Genomic DNA, 15,381 nt, shown 5'->3' with positions numbered 1-15,381 from the left:
AAAAAAAAAAAAAAAAAAAAAGAAAGAAAGGAAGAAAGAAAACGTAGTTGATTATATAAACAATACTGATATATTTCATGTTTTACACAGAATCCACACCCTTATTTTACGCAATCCTTATAATTACAAATTTAAACAAAAATAGACCTTGAATGAATCACTGTAAATTGTCAGTTTCCCCTAAATGTGAAAACTACCTGTAATGAATGCATGCCTTTTTGCTTGGAAAGAAACATGTCCCATTGATTTCAGATAATACAGATAAATGTCGAAACTACTTCTTCCACATAAACTGGAGAAGAGGATTTGCCATGCTATTACAGACATGTAAAGGAATAAATATCTAAGAAGGAAGGATGGACTGGGAATGCCGAGTTCACCAGTAACAGTCTCTGACACAACCAAATGTGGAACAATATTTAATATAAGAATAAATATTTGTGATGGGCAAAAGTGATTTTTTTCAACGTTTATTTTATCCAAAGTTCAACTACCTACAGTTACAGATATCCAACTCCAATTTCTTAAATGAATGAATTTTCTATCAAACTGTGGCTTGCTCATCATCTCAGTGTGCTTTTTATCTGCTGAATTACCTCAATTCATTATTGAGAGATTAATTAGGAATATTAGTACAATTTCACACAGAACTGCATTATTTTCTATAGTCTGCTTTTTTGTTGTTTTGTTTTTATTTTTATTGTGGATGACTTCTACCACTTGTAAGAAGGAAGCAAAATATAGTGAAATTCATTCCTGATTCACATTCCTCGCGCTACTCATGACTGCCTGGCCACTACCAAATTCACTTTATTTAATCTCTTTTCAGTCAAAAGAGCTCTCCTATACTCATCTTTTCTTTGTACAACTTCCAAGAAAGTAAAGCAGTCTCTTCCTATGAAAAATCCTCTATTCAAAACAAACAAACAAACAGAAAGAGCAGCTGCAAATAATCCCAGAATATGGATTAATTATAATAATATATTAAATGTTCATTAATAATACTAATAAATTATATTCTATTTATATATTCTATTTATTATATATAAAGTATATAATTATATTAATATTAAATTAAATATGTTAAATAATAATAATAATACGTTCCTCATACAGAAACTTGTAGCACATCTTTTGTTGTTGTTGTTGTTGTAAGACTGAGGAAAAAGAGAAGAAAATTAGAAGCGTTCTTTGTGTTTGAGGTGCAGATATGTTCTGGATTGATAGAGTAAACATGTTTGGTCCTGTTATTTTTTCCTTTCTAATAATTCCTTATATTCAGATTGTTCACTGGATTGCTCATAAGCACAGAGCTGATGGAGGTTTTTCAAGGAACTAAGTAACAAGACTGTAAGGTCATATTAGAAGTAACTGTCAACTCAGTTAAAACAGTTGCAGCTCATGTTCTATTCTATATTTATCTGTATTGAATTTCACTCTGTCTGGAAAAACTCTTTTGCTGCATTTCTCTGTGGCTAGTGTTTCCAATTTTCTCAATGGCTTTTTATAATTAATGCAAATTTTCACTTGACTAATCACTGTTTTACCTAAATATATATTTTTAACATTAAATGGCATTGGTTTTCCCCACATACAAGTTTTATATTTTATTAATATTAATAACACTGAGATCACGGCACCTTTTGTTACTTGGATATCTACATATCAAGATAGTTTTAGGTGAGAATATATGTACTAGAGTTACTGCTTTCAGCACTTCTTCTCGGATCAGTGCATCAAGTACATGTGATAATTACTGCTCAACTGTTGATTTGCTCCAGAGCCTTTTACACTGCTACCTCAGTTTGATGCTCTTCCTTTAATGCATTCTGTATCAAATGACTGTGCTGTGTTTCCCAAGCTTTCCAGTACTAATTTTTTAGGAAGTCTCTTTGCTTTTTTTTTGCCATAACCTTACTTTGCTCTCTTTACATCTTTTATACATCGTCTTTTGGCACAACAATCCCTGACAATGTTCCTCATCCTGATGTTTCTAAAGAAGGATGTTTGGATGTGTTTTTTTTTTGTTTGTTTGGTTTTTGTTGTTTTTTTTTCTTTTTTACTGCAAGCATTTCCAAGAATTTTTTCAACATATGTTTCTGTGATTTACAATTAATTTAAAAGACCTTTTACCCTTCTCTGTTTCTCTCATTTGGTAACAATCATAATTTAATTCTGCCTTCCCTCTCACCATTCCAACTTCCTTTGCATCTTTCCGGCAGGAGCTGTGCATTTGTTTTAAACATTACTTAAGACCAAGTCTAGCTTTGTGGGTTTGTTTTTTGTTTGTTTCTTTGTTTTGGTGCATGCATGTGTGTGTGTTTTCTTTTGGACATTTCATGACTAGTTTGCTTATTAAACAGTCATTTCTTATGGCTAAAGACCGTTTATACTGGGGCTGTATCTCAGTGTAGTTGAGCATAATCTGAATATCACCTCATCACTTTATTTCCAGACAAAGGTATTTGTGTTCTTTTCATTGTTATTTAAAACAACAACAACCATACAAGTTGTAGCTAATAAGCTTCTGCTAAGAACTACTTAAATGAAAACTAATTGCTTGTCAAGAACCAAATAGAGCTAATCCTGAAAAGCAAAGGAAAGAAAAAATCTTTTATGTTTACAGACTGGCAATTTCCAGTATAATTATAAAATAGCTTGTGTATTTTAGAGAATAAATGTTTACAGAGTTGATTCATTTAGAAACTGATGAGTGTGATTTAAGTTTCACAGACTGCATTCTACATACAAAAGGACAAGAGGGAAGTTTAAACCTTAGATTCCCTGCTTTATTTCTTATTGTCTGACAAATTTCATTCTCCTTAAAAAGTATGCATGTGGTTTAAAACACAAAAAATACAATTTCAGCATTTTGCATAATTTGTATAATTTTGATATATCAACTGAAAGAAGACAAATAGGAAACGTATCTAATAGGGTGAAGAGGTTATAGCTCAGAGGGGAATATATTCCAAATCAACAATTACCTTTGGTGCTATACATGATATATTACACAAATAATCCTCTGCAAACGTCACTGTGAGTCCAAGAACACTGCAGGCTCATACACACCCTTTTCTTCCACCCATTTTAAGAGGAATTATCAATAAGCTCTTGGACCTGAAACTTCTGTTCTTTTAGCTTAGACACAAAATATCTATCATGATACAAAAAAGAGAGATACGTTCCTGCTAAATTATGTTCTATATGGCTTCATTTTTCACATCCTTCTTAACAAAAAAAAAAGCAGAAAATACCTAACTGGTGATGTAGTTTCTATTTGTTTATTGAACTGCAATGATTGCCTTTCTGCATTTCTTTTTACTGTTTGTAGTAGATAAAAACTATACTTGTTTCATTTAGAGTTTTAATCATGCAACAGAAGCATTTCCTTCACTGAACAAATAACCTCTGTAAAAGTAACTTCTCGAATAATTTAATAAATTAGGCAAATGATGCAGCAACATCTTTAAGAAGATGAGTTATGTGTGAGGAAATTCATACAAGAAAATGAACATGAATGAATACCTCTCTAGGGTTGAAAAAGTACTTGGGAAATAATTGAGACGTCAATTCATATTTGCGTTAGCCAGCATATCATCAGCTTCATCACTTAAGATTAGCATTTAAACTTTCTTAAAAATGAAACTGCCAAATGAAGAATATAGATATTTATCCATATCTATATCTATCTATCTATCTATATCCATCTGTATCTATATCACACACCAGGAGCACCCCTAACTCCTTTCTCACTTCTCCTCAGTAGAATGGGGAGAGAAAATAGAGTGGAAAAGCTCAGAGACTTGTTACCTGTTACCTTTATGCAAAAAACAGACTTGTGTTGGGGAAAATTAATGTAACTTAGAACCAATTAAAAAAGGACAGAAAAACAGAGAAAAATATTAAAATAACTCCCCCTCCCACACATCTTTCTGGGCCCAGCCTCACCCCTGCATCCCTGACCCCTCCACCTCCTAACCCCAAGCAGTACAGAGCTGGGGAACGGGGTCAGTGCCTCACAGCCCCTCTCTGCCACCTCCCCCCCCTCCTCACACCATGCTCTACTTCAGTTGGGCCTTCACAGGGGCTGAGGGAAAGCCCTCCTCCAGTGTTGCCTCCTGCCCAGTGCTGCTGGAGCATCTCACAGAGTCATAGAATAGAATCACAGAATAATCAGAGTTGGAAAAGTCCACTAAGATCTACTCCAACCATCAGCCCATCTCCACCACATCCAATAAATCATGTCTTTCAGTACCACACTTACACATTTCTTGAACACCTCCAGGGACAGTGACTCCACCACCTTCCTGGGCAGCCTGTTCCAATCCATCACCACTCTTTCTGATAAGAAATTTTTCCTAATATCCAACCTGAACCTCCCCTGGCACAATTTGAGGCCATTACTTCTAGTCCTATCACTATTATCTGGGAAAGGAGGCTGATTCCCATCTCTCCACAACCTCCCTTCAGGCAGTTACAGAGGGTGATATGGTCTCCCCTGATCTCCTCCAGACTGAACAATCTCAGTTCCTTCAGCTGTTCCCCATAAGGCTCATGCTCTAGTCTCCTTACAGCTTTGTTGCTCTTCTCTGAACATGCTTCAGGGCCTCCACATCTTTCTTGTAGTGAGGGGCCAACACTGCACATAGTACTTGAGGTGCAGCCTCACCAGAGCTGAGTACCAAGGGACGAACACCTCCCTGCTCCTGCTGGCTTCATTCTGATATAATCCAGGATGCTGTTGGCCTTGCTGCATCAGTGTGCTGATTGCACTTGTAGCCTCCTCCACCTCTCCCCCCCAGGTGCAGACAGGGCTGTTTCTCACCCTGATGGCAGCTGCTGGCAGCACAGCTGTGCCCTCCCTTCCCAGGCTCTTCCAAAGTGCCCACCCTCGGCCTTTGGACCAGGCTGGAAATGGCTGTGTCCAGCATGGGACAGCCCTGGCCTCGCCCTACATGGTAGCCCCACAGCCCAGGGATGCCACCTGGCACCCACACTCTGTACAGTTATTTTACTGTCATACACAACCTGTTTCGTAATAGAGTGATGAGGATGCATTATGATACTTAAGACACATTGTAATAGTGAAATTCCATTTAAAATAACACAGAGGGCAAGTCCTTGCTCATTTATCTTCCATGAACAGGAAGGAATCTGTTGATTAGACAAGTTGTCTTTATTCCCGTAGAGCTACATAAAAGGGCCACAACTTGGTATGTTTTGTAAATGTCACTATGACAGCAAGGTAATGCAGTACTAAGCCAAGCTTCCAAAAATCTGCATGGCAGTCACAAGTTTCGGTGATGACTAAATAACTTCTGAGTTCCATACCAAAATACATTTCTCTAAAGAAATATGAATTGTTTTAGAAGTAGTGTTTCGGTGGTCAAGCATCTATGTGTGTGCATCAGTATGGATGTGTTTGTGCATACACATGGGTGTTTCTTCCCCTGGTGCCTGTGGTTTTGGAGCACTGGGTGGTGTCAGCCAGATATAACACACAAGGGATTGTGATTACTCATAAGTGACATGAAAGAAAAGGGCTAACAGAGGGAAATCTATTATAATCTACCCTCATTATAAGTGGTTCAACCATGGGAAACTCAGTATGTTACTGAAAGCTGGAAAATCTGTAAAGGAGGCCAAACTAGCAGGGAAAGCTTTCACTTAAGTTCACAACTGACCACACTACATATGCTTATGATTTTGCATGCTCACAGTACTTTCTGCTTTGAGACTTTCTTCATTTATTTTTTATTACAAACAAGTACTAGGTAGTTTATATAGTATACAGTACAAATTAATATAAATATTGTATTGAAAAGCACAATTTTAAACATCTGCCTAGTGTTCAATTCAGATACAAATTCAGTCACTTCATCTTCTAACCCTAAGGAATTCATATTCCTTTGACTGCATGTAATATTACTATCTCATTTTAAAGCCAGAAGGGGTTTGTCAAAAAACCCTCTATATAGCAACTGCAATGGACTAACTCCTTTATAAGGTGAAATTAATCTTGTACTATTCCTAACCTATATACTTTGATTTTTTGACTTGTAGAGAGTGTGTGTGCCACAATACTGAGGTTAACCAGACGGTAGATATTTCCTAATTTTATGATGCTTCAAGTATCTAGTTTGAAGAAGGTCCATCGCAATCTCTAGAACTGCTTGAAATGTTAGAGAATGTCAATAAAGTAATTAGCATTACTGAGGCTTTGTATCAAGAACCAGTTTTATTGGAGATGTTGATTTTTCACGTAAAACGTAAAACTCCAACCTTTAAGATTCTCTTAAATTCTCATCTTGATCCTTTCCAGTTATTTAATTAGCAGAAAAGTGTAGATATTTAGAATATTATCATCATATTCTTCACCACCACTAAGATAGGTGATTTTGATTTTTGCCAGTACATTACTTTTCTTATTTTATCCGCTGGTGTCTTAGAAAAGATAAATAAATAATAATAATATTTATTACACAAAAATGTATTGTGCAGTTAATCAACAAAATTACCTACTAATATGTAAAGAAGCATCCACCCTAAAAACAACAAACCACCTCAGTTTTGTCCAGCTTCTGCCCAAATTTTATAGCCAATATCTTCAAATGACTGAAAAATCTAAATAGCTCAAGCAGAAATAAGGCTAGTTTACCTTGCAAAATCTGCTGCTAAATTTTCTAATTAATTTATCCAAGAACACATAACTCCCATCTACTTTTAACTCACAATTTAAATATTTTAAACCATCCAAGAGAAAAAGAATAAATATTGGACCTTTTGATAAGTTGAAACATCTCAAAATTATTTACCACTTATTTTATATTCTACTCCACTCTGGCACTCTGCTCTTTTACTGTTGGATTTAGGCAGATTCTAAATGCATTTGTTCCTGTAGACAGGGATGAGAACCTTGCAATACTCTTGTACTAGAGGGAGAGTTGTCCTAGGATGGAACACTTCTGGTGATTTTCCAAGATTTCACATTTCCTTTCCAAAAAACTCTTTTCACAAAGAAAACAAAAATTAATAATGAAGGATAAGATGTCAGAAGGCTTACTTGGGAAAAATGTGAATGTTAATTAATTTAGAACTCTCAGAGAGCAATTAATGTCGCACCTCTACATGGACAGAGCTAACTACAATTCCATCTTCAGAATTAATTGCTCATCAAAAATCTTCAATTGACATACCATTGTTTCTATCTATAATTCAAAAATGTAATTCTATTGAAGCAATGGTTGAAAGTTCAGCAGAAGTTTGGAAAAAATCTATATATGTGAAAAAAAATAAGTAATATTTTATATTGAATTGATTTGTACTAAGAAGATATATAAGACTGCAGCGATCATTGGTCTGTAATGAAAAATGGCTTGTCATATTCAATAACTTCAAATCTCTGTTTCAGGCAAATAGAAATGGAGAAGTAAAGAAAACAAACAGAACTCCTTGTTAAAAAAAAAAAAAAAAAGGTACTTAAGGAAAAAAAAAGAAGAATATAACCCAAGTAATCTAAAAAGTGGTTCAGGAGGTGATATTCTTTAGGTATACTGGTACATATGGAATTAGTTACAACTAGTCAAATCCTGACATTACAAGACATGTTTAGTTTCCAGGTAAAGCATTTCTTTCTCTTGGGGAGAATCCAGTCTTGTACAAGGTAATTATTCTTCTTAACTTGAGCGTGTCTATTTAGAGGAGAAATAGCAGTTCAGTCTAAAAGATGATGGTTTCATCAGTACAGTTGTTCAGTGTATAGAGTGTTTCAAAGTCTCAGCTGCTGGTGTGAACATATGTGTATGTGAAACTTGTGAAATGGTAAAGTAGAAAAAAAGTAAAGAAAAAAAAACAGTGGTCAAGTTGTGTACAGAGTTTTTGAGTCCATAAAGTCTCAAAGAATATTAGACCACCTCAACAAAATTACTTTGAGCCATTAATTGAGGCAAACATCTCCACACAGTGCACTGATGTTCCACAAGACTGACAAACTGTATGAAGCTTCCTCACAAAACCAGCATTATTTTGACATATTAGATTCCATGTTGCTGTTCTGACATAAAAGACAAAGTTTCTTCCTGGTGCCACATCAACTTAAATGAAGTTAAACCAGATAAATACTATATCCCTTGTATTTGGTCTGAGAGTGAACTTCAGTGTGTTTATGCTTTTCTGTTTGTTTGGCTTGTCAAGTCAAAATGCCCTTGTGAGTTAGTATATAGCCATTTTCTGTCTCAGGACTGCAATGCAAGAACTCACTAGGAGAAAGTCAGATTGATCAGGCTGATAAAAGCACTTGGTTCTTTTGATTTTTCCTGAAATAACTTTTCAATGTTTAGAAATTCCAATTTGAAAATAATAAATAAAAACTAAAGGCCCACAGCATTCTATGACTGGTAGAACTTTAATAAAGTGCCCTCATCCTCTCAAAAACAAAATATTTGGTGAATAAAGACAGTGTTACTATCAGCACGGAGGCAACACAGGAGACTGTCTATCAACAGAACTCAAGAAAAAGCAAGTGCATTTGAGAATTTTTAGTATGAACAGATTTGGGGTTACAAGTCCTCAGCCAGCTTTTTGTAAAAATAAGCAGAAAATGAGGCAGCTGATACCATATAGAATAATATAATATCACACATTACTACCTTCAGGTTACATAATAGCAGTATGATGAGGAGGGGCCACTTCCTCAGTTTCTTGGTAAACCTACTCCTTGAGCAACAGTAGGAGACAGAGATAGAAAAAAAAAAATAGACACTGTCCTGTCTGACCAGCGTCAGCTTCCCATCAACTTAAATGGCACAGAATCAAGATGCTATTTATCAGTATTCCTTTTCATTACGCTTTCATTTCTACATAAGTAAATTAGAATGGAAAAATTTAAAGAAGCAAAGTCCATAAAAGAACAGAAAAAATGTTCATTTGCACATTTATATTTTCATTGCTACCATGCTTTTGCTAGACAGAGGAAAATTATTTTGCCTAAATTTATTATTTGTAAAAGGAGCACCTTAAATGATAGAAAATTGGATGCACATTGTTCTGGATGCTGTTTATGTCCCTCATGCTCATTTTACGAAGGGATGACAGTGGTTAGCAAGCCACATGCAAAATCTTTAGACTAAAGCATTTAAACTTACCTTTTAATTATATTTAAATTAAAATAAAGCCACATTTTAAATTAGACTAAATTTTGGAACTGTTTGCTAGTGTTTAAAATGATGAAACATCTCGTTCTTTATTTTACTTAAACTTCTGCTAATGTATAAAGCCATTTTAATTGTAAAACTCAGCTTTTGTTTCTTCCTTAGCATTTATTCTGAAGGATAAATTTTTCCCTTCCTGTCATTAAATCTGATATGTGAAACTGTCTTGATATGATCAGAAAAGACTAGATTCACTTTCCTGTACTAGAACTAATTTCTTGCAATGACACATCTTCATATCAACTTGAAAAGGAATTTTGAATGACAAGTTTGTTACGCAGTATTTCTGTTTTCAAGACTAAAATAACAAATTAATAGACCCATTAAGTTGAAAATTCAGCATAATAGCAGGGATGACTTTCCTTATCTAACTTACAGTACTATGATTCCAGGACTTTTTAATAGCTATTATATTCCTCTTTCCTGTATTCACACTCATTTCCATCTGTTCCATACTTCCTTACACGCCCCATCAAAACAAAATATTTTTGTATTACAGGTAAAAGAACTGAGTAAACAAAGAATCACTCTATCTCCCAAATTTGGGAAGAACGGTTGTTAAAAAGCTATAAAAGGTTGAATATCTGAAAAGCTGTCCCTGCCCTGCAGGGTATATTTGAAGTGGATTTAGAGGTATACATTTAGTATTTCAAAGATCCAAAGGGTCTACAGAGAAATCAAGTGTCAGTCTTATTCATTGCATTCTTGTGCTGTTTACTCTAATAGCATGAATCGCTCAGATTCTAGCCGGTATCGATCTCCACTTTTACACTACACATTTATTATCTCCCCAAAGTCAAAAGCACAGTGAATGTGTAGTTATGACCTGCTTCCAGTGTAACTTTTAAGTAATATCACAGAGACTAGACGACTACTCTGGAGACAAAGACATTCAGAATGAAAGAGAATGTTAAAGACTAAAATATATATTCTCTTTTTCTTTTCTCCCCTAAAACTGTTTGCTCTTTTGCTCTCAAATTCCTGACATATGAATTATTAAACCTGGAAACATGGAGGAAATGCAAAGGAAATACAACTTGTAGGAGAAATGTTAGTTTGCAGCACTACAGCACAAGTTACTCTAAGTTTCTCAGGAGGGTCTTCATTCCCCTGAATGGGGAACAGAAGGATGGTACCTGACCACCCATCAGCTCACAGCGCTCTTACTAGTCCCTTTTTCAGTACTCAGAGACACGTTTTAATTAGCATAGTTTTCATCTGGGAATGCAAAGTCTCACATTTTCTCTTGTAGCTGGAAGCTCAGTTCTGTGGATTCAGATGCTTGGGTCAAGGGCATTTGTTCCTGCTTAATGAAATTTCTTCACTGCACACATGCACATACACACAGAGATAAGCAGTCTATCTGAATACTGTTAGACATCATTGATCTTAGGAAGTTTTCAAGAAAGCCTCCCCAAATAATTCACGATTGTAGAAAAAAAGTCACTGTGTTTTTTTCTTTACAGATATCTTTTTAAATACCAAATTGTTCTTGGAGTTGTCTTTTAGGGGAAGCAAGCTATGAAACACTGAAGACTGATCGCAAATGAAACAACAGAGAACCTGTTCAATAATGCCAATACCGTAGAAAATATTTAAAATCTACTAAAGGTTTGTTTCTGATTTCTATCACAACCTAATTTCTCCAAGACCTGTGTTTTGCCACGTTCCTTATTCCTATAAAAGTCTCACAAGTATTATTAATACAGATTAATTTTATACAGATTTCTAGTCTCCAAACTATATTACAGAAAAGTAGTAAAGATTGAGAAATTGAGATACATTTGATATTAAAATACAAAGATGACTTGTCCTAACTTTTGATGTATAACAGATGATAGCAGTAAAATAATCCATAGTCTTGACAGTCATTTCTTGGTAAGAATGAGAAACCTTACTATATTCATTGCAGGCCTACCCTATTCTTGTCCTCACTGTGCATTTCCATGACAATGACCGTAATCATTATAACAGCATTGTACATAATGACTCTGCTTTCTGTGATGCTGCTTCCAAATTGGGTGTGAAAAATGTGAAAGGACAGATATCAAACGACAAAACACTCACCAGTGAAGCAGAGTAGTCTACAAAATTAATAATTGACGGAATTGATAGGGTGCTGCCACTGAATGGATGACTGGAATTAAAGGGCAACACTCACACTGCCTTCTTTCATAATCTGAGGAGTTTTTAAAAAAAATCTTTTATTCAATTAGTCAGGTCATATGAGGCCTTGTGAGGTATGTATAATTAAATGCAACATCAATTAAACATCTATTTTTCAAAATGAAAAGCAATTTATGCACAATGATTACTACTCAAACTTTATTACTAACATTACATCAGTCTCACCCAGCCATTTCTTTTTTTCTGAATTAAAAATAAATGAAGTAATGTGATTGATATTTGCAGTAAATCATGTCATCAGAACCATCATACCTTTATTTACCAAATATAAAGTATAGTATAGATGCTTCTAAGTCCCACAAAGCTTCTGCAAAAATGAGTTTACAAACGTTGTGATGTACTCAGTGTAGAAAATGATGTACATCATAGGGAATTCTTTCAGGAAAAGGAAGAAAAATATTGGTAATTACAGAAGAAGAAATGTCCTCAGATAAGGAATGTGCTTCTGACCACAAAGGATTAAATGCAATCCTATTCATTGATCTTTTTAAATGTAGCATTAACACAGAGGTCAGAGGATGAAAGAATATTTCCAATGTTATCACAGCAACATAAAATTGAAAGGGATCATCCTGTAGGTCACCAAATCCAGGTGTCTACTCTTTCATGTAGTCATGTTTGAAAATGCTATCATAAAGACAAGCATGCTCTACTTTGAAAACCTTTCAGATCCTGTCCACATTTCCTATTAACAGCCTCTTTGAGAATCTCACTTATTTTCTTATTTCCATCCTAAATTAACTGATTGTGAGCAAAACCTAACTTTTTTCAGATACAAGCTGAATCAACTTATATAGATCTCTTTCCCCTGTGGTCTCCTCTGAAGTGTATTTATATAATAATAGAATCATAGAATGGCCTGGGTTGAAAAGGACCACAATGATCATCGAGTTTCAAACCCCTGCTATGTGCAGGGTCGCCAACCACTAGACCAGGCTGCCCAGAGGCACATCCAGCCTGGCCTTGAATGCATCCAGGGATGGGGCATCCACAACCTCCTTGGGCAACCTGTTCGAAAGTGTAAATATATACATACTCTCTGCTATTAATTTTGATGGCAATTATCCAATCATATTTTATCTTCCATCACCACTCCCAACCATAATGTTGGATTTTCTGCATGTAGCTTTACAGGTAAATTCATTTTTCTTGGACAAAATTAAAGACAACAGTAAACATGTTAGCATTATTTTGTACAGCAGCTTTTAAAATACCTTGTATCTATTTTTACTATCTCAGCTTTGGCAGCTTCAAATTGTATCTACCTTTTTTAATGTATAGCAGTAGAATCTATAATTGATCTGATAACCAGATCTTTCTCTTTCTCTGTCCCTTACACTTCATGAATCAACAGTGTATAACTGTTGAAATTCACGGTATTGTTCTACATGAGCCTTATTATACAGTGGTCTTGATGTTTACCCTGTACCTCAATGTACCAATATTCTTCATGCTATCTAACTCTATCCATATAATCATTTGATTCTCCTGCATAGTCCCACATTGGCAACATGTATATGGAATATTTCTTCTGTTCCAAACTCATACATGAAAATGTTAATCAAACTAATGTGGTCTCTGGACGAATATTCCCTCATCAGCTCACCTACGTTAAAAACTTTTAATTCAACGTAACCCAATATTTCCATTTAGAAATGTCCTTCCCCAGTCTACATTTCCTGCACAAATCCTAAAGATTTTCAGTGTGCCAAGTACTTGGCATTTTACTAAGGCTGGCCTAGCAAAATAAGGCATTTTTTTCTGATTTTTTTGTGTTGACAGTATCTTACATGCAAATGCTCCAGTTGCTATTTTGAGTTGAGATGATACTGCTCAAATTTCAAAGCCCTGGCTACCAGACATCTGTGATTTCAGGAGCTACTGGTTTCCTTGGATATTTTAAATATTCTTAAATACAATTTTAAAAATTTTCATCTTGAGGGCAAAATGAAAGTAAAATGAAATAGTTCATTTCCCATGCTTTACTCCCATTAGCCATCTTTCTTTACCACTCATATTCAACATATTTTTCCAATTTCATTAAGGAAATAAAGATTCTTCCAGATTACATAATAAGAAATTCTATCATTATGCTGACAGCATTCAGAGGGAGAAAACTCCATCTGTCATACGTCTTGCAGTAAAGCTATACATACCAATTTCTGCACTTGTTTTTTTTTTTTTTTAAATGTAAATTTAAAACATAAATTATATAGACAATATTATGCATAATAAACTAGAATTCAGTTGGATAGCCTACAACTGCATCAGCATGAACCTTATTCCTGAAACTCACTATGTAATTAAAAACACCAATATAGGGCCTGTTGTTTCTACCGATTTCTTATGAGTTATAACAAGTAACATACCACCTGCTTCTCATTATAAGAATGCCACAGAGAGATCTCCCTTTGAAGGAGTCCTTTTCCAACTTACCCTTACATATTTGAATCAATATGTTCTTGAATCTAGGCTGTATTTATTATATTCCCTAAAGATGAACTGAACCTTATTTTGAAATACTCCAGAAAAGGATTTAGCACTGACATATTTAAATATTATTCATTGAAGGGTCTACAGATTCCGATGTAAGAGTATCAGCTGCACTCACTCATACCATGTATAGCTGAGCTCAGAAGAAATACTCTGACTTCACTCTATTTACTTTTATTGATATTTCTGCTTATAATAAACACAGTAGGCATACTTAGGGAACTGGTAAGCTCACTGTGCCTAAATATAACAACCTGAGAGGTGTCCACCTTTAAAATGAGGTTACATTTAAGGAGATACTTGGTTTTCCTCTATCAATGCCATGTTTCAGAGGATGGAAAAATAAAAAACAAAAAGATAATGACCTTACCTTTCCTACATATTGAGGATCTGGTCCCATGTGTTCTTCTAAAACAAAGAACTGATTCCACACCCATCCACGCTTGGGACGATGATGTACTTCTGTTTCACCTTCTATATGTTTTGTTTGATTTCTAGTCACCTTGATGGAGCCATGATGAGCAGCTCCATAACACCTCTGCACAAAACAGAGACAAACTAGGACTGGGCAGATACAACATGTACTTGTAATTCTCATTGTAGGATAAGGTTCCTGTTCAAGGTTTTCTTTTTCTTGTCTTTTTCAGCTGTAATCCTTTAAAAAGTTCTTGAGATGGAAGGTGAAGCCTGGTTCAGAAATACAGTCCAAAAAGGGTTTTTCCGCTTGTTCATGGTTTAGCTGCCCATTGGGGGAAGCTCAAACTATATTTACATTATGAAAAGCTGACTGGAAAAATTGATATTTCTTCTGAGGTCTTCACCATAGAGATCCACAGACGACCATTTTCTATCTAATAGGGAAAGAAAAGAAAGCCACTTACTCATCACTAAAACCAGCAATTTTCAGCTTTTTGACCTTAGATTACGCTCACAGCTGTACTACCAGTCTCTCAAAGACTCTCACTGTAACTAAAATTTCAGACCTTTCTCTAAAAGTGCTTTTTAATTGTTTTGACTAAAATACCTTAAGAATTAGCATGTTTTTTCCAAGCTATGAAGCACATACACTTCATTAAAAACTCGATGACCTGGGCAAGTTAAATTGGTGATTACCTGCAAATAAACCACTGATCTGGTCTGACAGTTAAATAAAATCACTGCCACAGTGTCATTAGACAGATAAGGACTGACAATTCATTTCAGATAAGTTCTTGATTTTCCATACACTGCACAGAGATCCACAATTGTGAAAAATACCATAGCTATCATGGCTTTCAAAGGAAAGTCTCCAAAATGGGCTTGGAGGATTCTGAATGAGTATTAGAACATAATGAAGGAGACTTTCAGTCAAAATCTGCATTTTTACTCATTGTCCTTTACTTAAATTCCAACCAATATCATATGGGTATTTCATAAAATTAGATAGTATTGACAGAAAATTCAGATATTGCTGTTTAAATCATTATTTTTGTAGAAGCACTTAAGTTCC

At 35.0% G+C, this 15,381-nt stretch overlaps 1 protein-coding gene across 13 annotated transcripts in view; it reads right to left on the bottom strand.

Annotated features, from left to right (window-relative positions):
- The window catches only part of CDH18 (cadherin 18), a 256,820-nt gene that overhangs the window by 154,107 nt on the left and 87,332 nt on the right, over positions 1-15,381 (bottom strand). For all 13 annotated transcript variants that reach the window (XM_046934446.1, XM_046934453.1, XM_046934455.1 and 10 more), the window contains one exon: positions 14,263-14,743. In XM_046934446.1, coding sequence (XP_046790402.1) covers positions 14,263-14,490 — 228 coding nt within the window. In that variant the 5' untranslated portion in view covers positions 14,491-14,743. The remainder of the gene's footprint in view (positions 1-14,262; positions 14,744-15,381) is intronic.

The sequence above is a fragment of the Gallus gallus genome, chromosome 2 (assembly GCF_016699485.2).
Source record: "Gallus gallus isolate bGalGal1 chromosome 2, bGalGal1.mat.broiler.GRCg7b, whole genome shotgun sequence".
Classification (NCBI taxonomy): domain Eukaryota; kingdom Metazoa; phylum Chordata; class Aves; order Galliformes; family Phasianidae; genus Gallus; species Gallus gallus.
This window is presented reverse-complemented; position numbering and strand designations above follow the sequence as displayed.